This window comes from Vulpes vulpes, chromosome 10 (genome assembly GCF_048418805.1).
Source record: "Vulpes vulpes isolate BD-2025 chromosome 10, VulVul3, whole genome shotgun sequence".
Taxonomy (NCBI): domain Eukaryota; kingdom Metazoa; phylum Chordata; class Mammalia; order Carnivora; family Canidae; genus Vulpes; species Vulpes vulpes.
The window spans coordinates 25,086,019-25,099,630 of record NC_132789.1 but is presented as its reverse complement, the minus strand read 5'-3'; the positions used below and the strand labels follow the sequence as shown (position 1 = coordinate 25,099,630).

The 13,612-nt window shown below is 38.5% G+C and overlaps 1 protein-coding gene across 8 annotated transcripts in view; it reads left to right on the top strand.

Moving 5' to 3' along the window:
- Positions 1–13,612, top strand: part of MORC2 (MORC family CW-type zinc finger 2) — a 42,672-nt gene that overhangs the window by 3,860 nt on the left and 25,200 nt on the right. For all 8 annotated transcript variants that reach the window (XM_025985900.2, XM_025985901.2, XM_072723172.1 and 5 more), the window contains exons 2-3: positions 5,286–5,339; positions 7,684–7,718. In XM_025985900.2, the coding sequence (XP_025841685.1) occupies positions 5,286–5,339; positions 7,684–7,718 (89 nt within the window). The remainder of the gene's footprint in view (positions 1–5,285; positions 5,340–7,683; positions 7,719–13,612) is intronic.

The following is a 13,612-nucleotide window of genomic DNA, read 5'->3' as shown; positions in this document are numbered from 1 at the left end:
TGGAGAGTTTGTGAATTTGACTTACCCATATTGAGTTGGAACTACCTTCTTGCATGAACATTTGCGGGTTGGATGTATCATTTGGAAGCTCTAGATTTTCTAATCTGGATCACACCTTTGAAGTTGTCTACTTTTGGATATGTCCAAACCTACCAGGAGAAAATACAAACCCTAGAATACTAAGATAAGTTAGTTTATAATCAATTTCAAGGTTTATCAAGGTGATATGAAATTCATTTCTAGAGGAAACACGTTTTTAGATTTTCCTAAGCTGTGACTTGTTTACTCCTAGTGATGGTGGATGGATCCTCATTTTGTTAAGTGATGGTGTCACCTTTAGAAATGAGAAAATTTGTCTATAGTTCCTTTTCCTTTGTTCTAATTTTTAAAATGTAAGACCATAATAGGGTGTCTGATATCTACAGTATTGCCATATTGTGAGTTATGAAAAGTATGGTCCTTTGCTTACCTCCCATGTGATTTGGACTTGCAGGCTGAACCCAGGCAGGCTAGAAGGATAGAAATCAGTGTGGTGCAATGAATAGAGGATGCATGGGCTTGGGAGCCAGCCAAGCTTGGGTTTGCCTGCTTCCTGGCTGAGTCTTTGGGCAGGCTGAGCCTCAGTTTCTTCATCTATAAAAGGGGGCTAATCTGAAAGTAGACGATTATGTAGAATAATGTTTATAAAGTAATTATAGCTCAAGCATGGTACACTGTAAACATTGAATGAGCCCAAGATGGTGCTTATTGTTTATTCATTGCATAATAACTTATATAAACCAGAAGTTGGCCAAGGTAGCAGTTTGCTCTATGGTGGTAGTCATTAGGTAGATTACATTCTTGGTAAATTCTGGAGCATTTGTTGGAGACAGTAAACATCTGTCCTGAGGGTCTTTTTGTTGTTGTTGGTTTTGGTATGATGTCTGTGGTAACTGATGATGGTTATTTTGGTTACATCAGCGTTAAGATTTAAAGCAGGCCTGAGAAATTCTCATGATAGTGTGAAAGTTTTAGGGTACTTTCTTTTAATGCGGGATGTTGCTAGTATGAAATGATAAAAGGATTTTGAAATAAAAGGAGTTTTATGCTGTTACTGCTCTTTAGTGGTGGGTTTTGTGACTACTAGTAAAAAGTTGATGAGCCATCTAGGTGCTAGATTCCAGATATAGTGGTGGTAGTGATGTTCCTTTGTGATAAGATGCATAGCTTACATCACTGCAGTACTGCTAAGTGGTCTGATAGGGCAGGATGCTTAAGTATAAGATGCCTTCTCTCTGTGTTTCTTCCTGTTGGCACATTTAATTATCTTGGCAATATGATACTTTTGGCTTGTTTTATCTATGTATGTAGTGAATATAGAGGCACCTGTCACCTCTAGAGACAATATTTTTGGGGACTTAAAATTGTGTTGAAATGTGGGTTTACACTCTAAGTATATTAAAGCCATTTGAATGTAGAATGGTTGCTCTTGCTTCTCAGCTTTATTTTCTAGCAATTAAGGCAATTAACTTGTCAATATTTCCAAGAACACAGCAGAAGCTATCACTGTGTGATGGACTTGTGGATAATCTATTGGTTTAAATTCAGATTGAATATAAATAGGAACACCATTTTCCTTATGTAATGAGTAGATTTACTCATGAATTTGTCACTGGAAATGCTGAGCTGCAAAACTATTTTGATCATGGCACAAATGATAGAAAAGCCAATTGAAAGTGAGTTTGCTAAAAATCTGTCTTTTTCCAGATGGTTGGCCTTTCTTGGATAATGTGCAAAGAATCTTTACATCTGAGAAAATAATTTTCTTTTGATATTTATTCAAATACCTGTTTCAAATGCTAGCAAGCAATGAATGTGTCTCTTTGAATATTATTTAAGAAAAGGGAGAGAAATACATTTTTTAAGATTTTTTTTTTGTTCTTAAGATTTTTTTTTAAGATTTATATTTATTTATGCCAGAGAGAGAGAGAGAGAGAGGCAGAGATGCAGAGACACAGGCAGAGGGAGAAGCAGGCCCCATGCATGGAGCCCGATGTGGGACTCGATCCCGCGTCTCCAGCACTACGCCAGGGCTGAAGGTGGCGCCAAACCGCCGAGCCACTGGGCTGCCTGTATTCTGAAGATTTTAAGAAATATTTAGAATTCTGACTTTGTTAGTAGGACCCATCAATTGGTTGAAGGTCTGGAGAAGATTATGAGTATTGACTCTGATCTTCCCAACCCTTGTCACAAAAGATCCCTTTTATGATGTGTCAGTACACATCACAAAAGTATCCCTTAACTATATTTTAAAGATATCTGTTAACATATCTGAAATATGTTTGTGTGGAACAGCATTGATACTATGTGGAACAACAAAGGCCATTTGGAATGTTTTCTTTAAATTCTGATTTTACAAGGCAATATTTTTAAGCATTGTATAGAAAGCAGTGAAAACTTAGCCAGAGGTCTTTGTGCTTGCCCTTTTGAGATCTTACTGAATTCTGAATGTCTCTCATTTTCATGTGAAGCAGTCAGACATACATGTTGCTGAGAAGCAGTTGCCACTTTTATTTGATTTCTTGGCCTGATGGCAAAGGATTTCAGAATTAGTTTTCAAGATTATTCATATTCACTATTCTCACCACCAAAGGCCAATACTTCATTCTTAAAACATTTATTCCAAAGATTGCTGCATACAAGCTGTAGTCCCATTCTTATTATGGTAGTATTCTTTTTGTTGTTACAGGAGCTGTATTTCTGAGTTTCCTTGACTATAGTTAAAATACAGGCTCTTATTGGAATGAGAACTATTATAATAGAATTTGTTTTATATTTTGAAATAATCTTCAAAATTAAAAGCCTAGAGTATAGAAAACTAATTCATTTTTTAAGTTTGTTTGTTTCTTTCTTTCTTTTTCTTCTTTTTAAAGATTTATTCATGATAGACACAGAGAGAGAGAGAGAGGCAGAGACACAGGCAGAAGCAGGCCCCATGCTGGGAGCCCGACACGGGACTCGATCCCGGGTCTCCAAGATCACACCCTGGGCCAAAGGCAGGCACCAAACCGCTGAGTCACCCAGGGATCCCCAAGTTTCTTTTTTTTAAAAAAAAGATTTAATTTATTCATGAGAGACAGAGAGGCAGAGACATAGGCAGAGGGAGAAGCAGGCTCCATGTAGGAAGCCCAATGTGGGACTTGATCCCAGGACCCCAGGGTCATACCCTGGTGGAAAGCAGGTGCTAAACTGCTGAGCCACCCAGGCATCCCCAATTTTTGAGTTTCTAAGCCACTTCTAAGGAAAATGGTTGAAAGCTTGAGTAAATGTTAGATTTAATTTATATTACCTTTACCAAATTATCCTAATTTTCTAACATTTCAACTTATTTTCTTAGCGTAGTAATCTACAGAATACTTGCTTCTTTAATTGATAATTTGAAGAATTTAAGATGATTATAGAGACTTAAATTTTTTAATTAAAAATATGTTTTATGCAGGTTTTTTCCTTTAAAAAATTGTTTTTCTTTTCAGTAATATAAGGATTGGAGTTTGGTCAGAAGAATTTGAGCTCTATTTCTAGGCAAACGAGATAAATTTCTACTTTTTGCTAAGACATATTTATTGGTGCTGCCTTTGGATTAGCAGCAGATATAGTCACTGATCTCATGGGAAAAGTTCTTCCTAAAATTCCAAGAATCTTTTTTTTCAATAACTAGTAGTTTTTTTTTTTTAATTTTTTTTTTAATTTTTATTTATTTATGATAGTCACAGAGAGAGAGAGAGAGGCAGAGATACAGGCAGAGGGAGAAGCAGGCTCCATGCACCGGGAGCCTGACGTGGGATTCGATCCCGGGTCTCCAGGATCGCGCCCTGGGCCAAAGGCAGGCGCCAAACCGCTGCGCCACCCAGGGATCCCCAATAACTAGTAGTTTTAATTCAAAATTTGCAATTGTAAAAATTTGTAGGTTTACTTTAGGAGGGAAAACCAGGGTTCCTGGACAGTTCAATTTTGGATGCTTATTCTATAAGCAAATATTTTACAATTTGTTTTTTGTTTTACATGATTTAATAAGTGATCAGAGATCCTAGACACTGGTTAGTTAATTTTAATATATTCTAAATTTTTAGACATTTTCACTTTGTCTATTGGCTGAAATGGTATGTGAAAAAATCAGTGGGAATAATTTATTTTTGAAAAATTGATGATGGTAATGTATTATTCAGATTAATGATTTTATGTTTTGAATCATTTCAAGGTTTCTAGGTGGACACATTGTACGTTTATATCTAAAGAGGACTATTATGGGAAACAGCACAAATTAAAGAGAATGTAAATGGAGAAAGAATTTAAGGATACATTTTATGTATAAATATCATATTTGTTGAGTTCTGAATAATATGATAAATATGTATTTACCTAACCCAACTTTGAGCATTGTCTTGGAAAAGAGATGACCTCCTTAAAGGGGCTAATGGACACTAGGAAGAACACACCAAGCTGTTGTCCTTCTTTTTTTTTTTTTTTAAATTTTTATTTATTTATGATAGTCACACACAGAGAGAGAAGAGAGGCAGAGACACAGGCAGAGGGAGAAGCAGGCTCCATGCACCGGGAGCCCGACGTGGGATTCGATCCCAGGTCTCCAGGATCGCGCCCTGGGCCAAAGGCAGGCGCCAAACCGCCGCGCCACCCAGGGATCCCTGTCCTTCTAAGAGGAATTGTACAAGAGGGTCTTGGATCCTTTAATGTGAAGAAAGTTGTTTTTAGCTAGAAGCGAAATGTCAGAGAATAGATTATTCTCTTCCCTTTCAAATGGAGTATTTTGCTTATAAAATGCACAGAAACAAATGGGTTTTCTTCTTTCACCAATAGATAATATGCAAGCATTGGTAAAACAAAATGTTAGCAAATTGTCCATTGAGCATGCTTAGAGATACGCAGAAACTGACGGCTGGTTAAGGCAGTGAAAAATAAAATACAGACATTTTTCTAGGCAGAACATGAGTAGTGAAAAAACTTTTTAAATCAGTAGTACACATAGGAATCTTACTGCTTCAGAGTGAGTTTCTTAACATAGAGCGAATAAATATGAGTAGATAGCAGGACTTGGTTAACATTTGAGGGGGTTTAGCAGGCTCTTAAAAGGCTCTAATTTTCGGGATGTTTAAATTTGATTAGTGTATATTGATAGTGCAAATGGCAATTTTAGTATTTTTTTCCTAAAAACATTTTATAACCTCGACTTATTAGGTATCATAGTTCAATTCTGTGATTCTGCTGATTCTTCGTATTTATCATTTCAGAACTACTCATGAATTCTTATTTGGTGCTCTTGCTGAACTGGTTGATAATGCAAGGTATGTAGTCTTTTTTTTTTTTTTTTTTTTAAGATTTATTTATTTATTCATGAGAGACACACAGAGAGAGAGGCAGAGACATAAGCAGGCTCTATAAAGGGAGCCCAATCCTGGGACTCCAGGATCACGCCCTGGGCCAAAGGCAGGTGCTAAACCGCTGGGCCACCCAGGGATCCCAAGGTAGTCTTTAAGCTTACAGTATCTGCCTGAAAACTTTTTGGGTTGTTGTGACCTTTGCTTTCTGAAGATGTAGGAGGAAGACAATTTTGTAAGCAGTTTTAATTTACTCCTAAGAACTCCTAAGAGGTCTCTTACCCCAAAAGTATTTTTAATAGCATGTTAGTTGGTACTTTCAGTTTACTTGATTAACTTTATTCATTTATTGCCTTTCTAAAAATAGTGAACTTATGACCTCCAAAGTTATCTTCCATTGTGTATTAGAGCAAGATAATTGGGCGCTGGGGTGGCTCAGTGGTTGAGCATCTGTCTTTGGCTCAGGTCGTGATCCCGGGGTCCTGGGATCAAGTTCTGCACCAGGCTCCCTGCTGGGGGGAGTTAAGATAGAAACTTAGGAATCAAGTTAATGTGATAGCTAAGATCTAATTTATCAGAACAGTACACCATCTAAAGTCTTTAAAATTATGCCAGAGTTCTGTGTGTTTTTAAAATGTATATTGTCAGATGACGGATCAGAGTGTCTTCTATTGTTAGCAGCTGTGCTTGAAGAAATTCTTTAGCATTGTGTTACACTGAGTTCTTAGTGATGGAAGTCTATAACTGTTACTGTGCAATACTGGAAACAACTTTGGGTTGGCTCAAAGATAAATAAAAACAACCAAATCAAGATTCTGTTAATAATTATGAAAATGTTATCTCAGTTTTGTTTCTGAATGCAAACATAAAATTCAGACACATTGCTATTGACCCGGTGTTGATGACTGATGAAGGAAGAGGGTAAGAGATAAGTACTTTTTTGTAGAAGTACTTTCTAAATAGATCCCCAGTTAATGAGCTTGCTATTTTTTTCTGTATTTATGCCTATACTATAATCCTGTACCATTATTACTTTTATTGTTATTCCCTGGAATAATACGGAAGTGTGCTTATTAACAAGTTGTTTAACCAGAAAACTTCCATTTTTTGTTTTAATGATGGTTGACACATAACTTTTGTATTCTATTTAAATTTTTTAAAAAGATTTTATTTATTTGAGAGAGAGCTAGAGTGAGAGAGCACAAGCAGAGATAGCTGCAGAGGGAGAGGGAGAATAAAGCTCCCCACTGAGCAGGGAGTCTGATGTGGGGCTCAATCCCGGGACCCTGAGATCATGACCTGAGTCAGAGGTGGACCCTTAACCCACTGAGCCACCCAGGTGTCCCTGTATTCAATTTAAAAATGGTGTAGCCTAATGGAACTATGTTTGAATTTGTTAGCTTGTTAGCTTAGTGAGACCATGGTGTGCTTTGTCACTTGTTAACTTAGTGAGACCATGGTATGCTATGGCAGACTGCCTTTTTGTGTATCATGTGGTGAACTGGAGATTCCTGAAGTATGTGTTCCTGGTCATGCACACATTTTGCCCCTCTTTCTCATATTTGAAACTGTTTTTATGTTTTGGGGAATAGATACATGTAGAACTGTATGGATTTTTTACATTTAAAACTGATGAAACACTCCGTGCCTCATTTTCCTTGCCTGCAGTTAGGAGAATTGGACTAGATTACTTTCAAGCTTTTATTGATAACTGAACTTGTATTTCAGCTGGTGGTTGGAGTCTAATATAGTGCGCCAACCTCCTTTCTAGGTTAGGGAGGATAAGATTACAAGTTTGTGAATTAGTCTGCTGACTATAGTGTATACTATGAGACGTGATTTTTCATAGGCTTTATGGCAGATGGTTTTTTTTCTTTGTTCTCAGTATCTTACACAAAAGAAAAATGGAAAAGTTATTGGAACATTTTCTATGATTGCTATCAAATTATGAGAGAAACACAGTTGTAATTTTTTAGTATGTAAGAGGGAATGTTCTTCCTTATTCTATAGATATTGTTACTGTGAAGTCCATATTAAAATATCTAGGCCCTATGTGTCGTGTGGTTATTTTAAATAATTTAGAGCTTCACACATAGGGAAATATATTTCACACATAAGGAAAATAGGGTTGTCAAGTGGGAGAGTACTTTAATGGATACAGAATTTCTGTATGACTTTCTAAAAATAAACTCAAATAGTATGCATCATACTTAAAATACTATGCGTTTTGATGTTTGATATTCTATATTCAGTATTTATTTGAAAATTTATATTCATTTGGATTTTGATTTTTTTCCTTTTAATTTTGCAGAGATGCTGATGCAACCAGAATAGATATTTACGCTGGTAAGTCAGACATCAGTCCTTTCTTCTAATGCTCAGTTCCTTTGAATGCATTTATTGCTATGTCTAAGAAGAAATGCCTAAGAGCCTGGGGAGAGATGGCATGATTACTCCAGGTCATAGGTAGAAGCAGGGCAGCCCTGGTCAGGCATGTAGTAGAAACCAAGAATATTGGTGTAAGGAAACTCACACATGGTGCCCAGATCTATAGATCTATTTATTTTCTTAAAAGAGATTTTATTTACTTGAGAGAGAGAAAGAGAGAGTTAGCGACATAGAAAGGGAGGGAGAGGGAGAAGCAGACTCCTTGCTGAGTAGGGAGCCAGATGTAGGGCTCCATCCCAGGACCCTGAGATCATGACCTGAGCCAAAAGCCCCCCTGACTTAGCTGACTGAGCCCACCCTCCCCCTCCGGGCGCCCCTACATCTATTTATATAGCCACTGAGAGTTTAATGGGATGATAGAGTAGTGGGGCGTGAAGTGACCAAGTACTGGTGATTTTACTGGTTAGATTACTGATTGGTTGGTTTTACTGGTCCCTGCAGCCAAAGAGAGAACTTGTTAGAGGCCATTTCCTCTCTAAAACCTCAGTGAGGACTTGGAGAGTTGCCTGTGTCAGTTGCATAAAATAGTTGGGTTAACTGGGTAGGCACTGGGGTTTACTGAGGAGATGTTCTCAGGCAGAGGTGTCAGGTGGGAAGGACAGCTGCTTTGCTTGGAATTGAAAGACTTTTTTTTTTTTTGAAAGACTTTTTTAAAAAGATTTTCTTTGAGAGCAAGTGAGTGCATGAGCAGGGGGAGGAGCAGAGGGAGAGGGACAAGAGCCTGACCTGGGCATGCTCTCAGGACCTCCAGATCATGACCCAAGGCGAAGTCAGATGCTCAGTTGACTGAATGACCAAGGCACCCTGGAATTTAAAAATATTAATGATGTCTCCTGTTTTGCTTATTTCATTGGCTCTGCTGTTTGGTAGTAAGTTTCTCTTTCTTTTTTTTCTGGAGTGGGTACAACAGTGGAGGAATTCTTAGTCATCATTTGCTTTTTTAAAATTTTAAATTATTATTTTTAGTTTGCTTTCTAGCTACTTGTTCAGTGTTTGTACCAGCATGTTTTTGGTAATTTGAATGCTAGAAATTTGGAAGCAAAATAGAGGAAGGTGGCTTTTAAATCCAGTTTGCCTGCATATAATGTTTCTCTGACAAACTTTTCTGAAGTCTTGAGTAACACTCACTAACTTATGAGAAGACTTAAAGTGTTTTTGTGAGAATATGCAGTTATCAAATAACCCCTCTTTGTGGATTCATTTGATAAATGGGAAAAAGCACACAACTAAAATAATTTTCAGAACCTCCAGTGTTACATAATTATGAAGAATCTCCTATATGACAAATTTTTCATGTCTGAATTACTTTAGAGCAAGAAAATAATTCAGAACAGCTAAAAGTCGCTGTACTGCTTAAATTCTGAAAGCCTTCTGCTCAAAAGGCTATGCCAAAGTGGTGAAAATAAGACTTTTATTTTTATAATAAAGGAACAAAGTAAATATCAGGTGTTAGGAATGCATCTCAGAGGCACAGCAGCAGAAGAGTGTTAGAAGATGGTTACTTAAACCCTAAGGCCAAATGAAGGCACCATTCCCAAGTCACAGTGTGTATCTTACATCTTAAGTGTGCTTTAATGAGGAGCAATTACAACTACTTTTGAAAGAAATGTTGTTTTAATCGTTGCACAGATGGTAAAGCAGAGAATGGGCGTCTACTCCAAGTGATATTGAAAGGACAAATCATCATAGCTGAGTCTATTTGAAAAAAGCATTTTAAACACATCATCTCTGTCTCCTCCTACCACCTTTGGTGGGTGAATTTCATGAAGAAAATTTAATCCTTTACACTTAGATTGCAACAGAATGGATTTCAATTTAAATGAAAAAGGCCCGCTGTGTATTTATTCTGTGCTCAGTGTTCTTACTCCTATTGTGCTTTGGGAAGAGTCCAGAGAGGATGTGATGGAGCCTTTTTTAAGTTCTCATTAGAGAACGTAAGTCTTTAATTGGAGAGGCAGCACTGTGTAAATGATTAGAGAACAATAACTTGATCTTGAGGGAACTGTCAAGGCAGTTAAGGATTAAATGGTGTGATAGAAGTACTAAGCACTATAGCATTTTAGAGGAAGACTTGATTTACTCCAAATACCTCAAGATTGGGAGTCTTGGGTGAAATGTCCTTAACTTTACACTTTCCTACCTCAGAGTTTAATTAACACATTCAACAGGAGGAATAAAAGCAACCTCAGTTTATGAGTGCAATAGTAGAATTAGTAATACCTGGTACCATAAAGTTCTTACTGTCAGTACACAGGGGAAAGTGTTTTCTTGTCTCCCATTCTGAGACTAGATTGATAATGAATGAGTTTGGAAATCCCCTTAAATATCAGATTGTTTGAATTCCCTAAAAAGTCATTTTTTTAAAAGATCGTATTTAAACCTAAGAAGAGTGACAAAGGAACCAGACTCTTGAAGTACAGAGGTGTTCATTTACCCAAAGCATTCTTATTAGATGGGGCCAGACAATAATGTGCCTGTCAGAAGTAGATTCAGTATTTGTATTGACTCTCTTGACTTCCTTAAATAGGTAGTGCAACTCCTCAAAGAAAGATCTCTTTTGTGATGCTAAAGCATGGTTAGTAAGTGGGAAATTAGAGCACTGAAATACTACCCAGATTTCAAAAGAATAATGAAGAACTTGGATGTCATTTTTTTTTTTAAGATTTTATTTATTTCTTCATGAGAGACACACAGAGAAGCAGAGAGAGAAGCAGGCTCCATGCAAGGAGCCCGACGCGGGACTTGATCCAGGCCCTGGGCTGAAGGTGGCGCTAAACCACTGAGCCACCTGGGCTGCCCTTGGATGTCATTTTATTATAACTTCTGCTAAGGACATTATTTTATCATCTCTTTTATTATCTCCATTTTACATTTCTTCTTTTTTTTCCTGTCTTTTCCCCGGTGGGAGTTGGATGATGGGAAGTCAGGCTAATTTGGATAAGCCAGACTTAGCCATATTGGGGGGAGCTTAGATGTGTATCCTTCCAAACTCATTCTGATAATCTTACATAGCTGCTACCAGGATCTGAAGCACAACTGTAAAGAAGGCAGTTTGGCTTTTCTCTCCCTGTCTTGCTTCCAAAGATGTACGATGGGAGTGGGACCATACAACTCGCAGCTGGTTAGTCTCCTATCTCTAGAACTCCCCCCTCCTTCATCAAAATCCTTTGCTTGGAGGCTTCAGATAACACTCAATTGATCAAAGCAAGTATCAGGTGTTAGGAATACATCTGTAATTGGTGAAATGTCTGGGAAGATAGTTTTGAGCAGGAAAACCTTCTAGTTCTTGTTTCTCTAGCTCAGTGCTTCTCAAAGAGTGGTCCATTGATGGATAACATCAGCATCACGTGGGAGCTTGTTAGAAATGCAAATCCTTAGGTACCTCCTCAGACCCACACAGACTTTCCTGGGTGGAGCCCAGAATCTGGGTTCTTTAGCTGATTCTTTTTTTTTTTTTTTTTTAAACATTTTTTTTTAATCTTTATTTATTTATGATAGTCACAGAGAGAGAGAAAGAGGCAGAGACATAGGCAGAGGGAGAAGCAGGCTCCATGCACCGGGAGCCCGATGTGGGATTCGATCCCGGGTCTCCAGGATCGCGCCCTGGGCCAAAGGCAGGCGCCAAACCGCTGCACCACCCAGGGATCCCTCTTTAGCTGATTCTTATACACACTACATTTTGCTCTAGCTGTTACTCTTACTCGTCTAATTGAACCCTTCTGCTTAACTGATTTGCTACAGAGAGTAGCATCTATAGGACCATAAGCTCCGTGAGGGCAGTGATCATATCTGCATTGTTTATCTTGTCTTCATCACAGAGCCAGGCACAGAGGAAGTGCTCAGTAAATAGTCATTGAATAAATGAGTGATTGGTAGAATAAGCATAGTAGCCAGGGGATGATGCCACATTGCCTATTTACAAAGGGACTGCTGTGCCAGCTGGTCTCTCTTGACCCTGAGGCAGTGTTGCATATGATCCTGTGGATTCGGGTACTATGAGCTGCTTACAGGCTTGTTGATCACTATGTGGCCAGGAGGATCCTTTATGGGTAGATCTCTTACCTTTGTAAACCATATGAAAAATCTTTAAATGAAGTCCTTGAACAAGAAAGGGATCTTAGACCCACTGTTAAGTAATGATTATGTGTTAAGACAGCCTGCAGATCCTGTTCTAAGGAACTCAAGGGCCTAAAAGTAACTTCCTATATGATGTTCAAGAAATGCCAGTGATCCTTGAGGACTTTTCAGATGCAGTTGACTTGAACCAATTTCTGGATCCCAAAGCAGAATCTACATGTATGTTTATGGCTGAAGTGTAAAACAGATGGCTCTTGGCTAGATTTCTTTTACCATGCTCTGTATCTGACCTAGTTTGAGTCTCCATGTGATATTTTGCTTCCTCCAGAAGGAAACTTTGAAGGCTTTTTGCACTTTTATTGCACTTGCTCCTGCTTACCAGATTTCCACACTGATAGAAGGCACTTCCATAAGGAGAAATTTTCTTAGCTACCAGTAGTATTTACAGGAAGGTCTTTGCTCTTGAACTTTCAAGAAGCACTTATTATTAATGTTTTTGCAAAGTCTGCTTCCTCAACACTTAATGATACTTGAAAATCTGTGGTTTATAGTACTTTTGAAATACATTTTAAATTACACTAGTCCATTTGATAGAAGGTGGTGATGACTCACTTGAATCTTTAGCCCAAGGGGAGGACAAAGAGTATTTTAAACAGATTCTTCAGCTTAGATAGCTGTATAAAGTTGGTGAACTTCAGCTTGCAGGGGACAAAAAAGTACTCAGGAACTAGGCTCCAAAGCAGCCTCAAACTTGTTTCTGTAGTGCCTTATATAGATCTTCCTTTTGGTAGAAGTGCTCTCCTGATTCCGCATCCTCTGCTGTTCCTTCTTTACCAACATGATCCTCATCATTGGTCATAGGCACCTTGGGAATTCGAGTATGGCTCTCTTCCCTATTTGAGCATCTCTTCCTTAAGTGTTTGTGACATGCTTAGACCCCGACTACTTTGAGTAACCACCTGCTGCTGCAGAAGACAGCTCCTGAAAGAAGAGTTTCTTCCTCCACCCACTAAAATGGCAGCTAGTTTGTTTTGTTCCTTTCCTGTCAACCAGGAAGCCCTATCATGGCTGCACTATCAAAGGATTTAATCCTCTTGTCAAAAGACTGTTCCTCTTTCCAGTCAAGCAAGTCCAACTGGGAAGTGGGTAGCTCTCGCTGCACCTTGTGCCATCTCATTCTTAGGTTGGGGGGCCATTTCAAGGACTGATCAAGCAGAGGAGGTAGCAGTGAATACAGATAGCACAGAAACTCGAGTTAGCTTGGGGATAGTCATACACAGACTTACCAGTTCATCTGGATGGCAGCTGACACCCTTAGCCTATAGCATGTCTGACATGATCACATTGTTTGAAGGCTACCCCAAACTTAACTCACAAAGGACTTGCCCTGTTGATTTGAGCAGTGTTGATAAGGACAGTGTAATACTTGGAGAATTTTAGTGGCATCGGGCCCACAGCAGAGGGCAGAGGTGGGAATAATCCAGGTGGAGAGAGGCAGAGGATGATTGAAATTTGCCTGAAATACATGCATATTCAGAGGCTCCTGGGTGGCTCAGTTAAGTGTCTGCATTTGGCTCAGGTCATGACCTCAGGGTCCTGGAATCAAGCCCCACGTCAGGCTCATCAGCTTCACTACCCCCCCCCCCCCCATGAACACACTTGTGTGCACACTCTCAAATAACATTTTTTTTTTTTTAATTGTAACACTTTGCCTA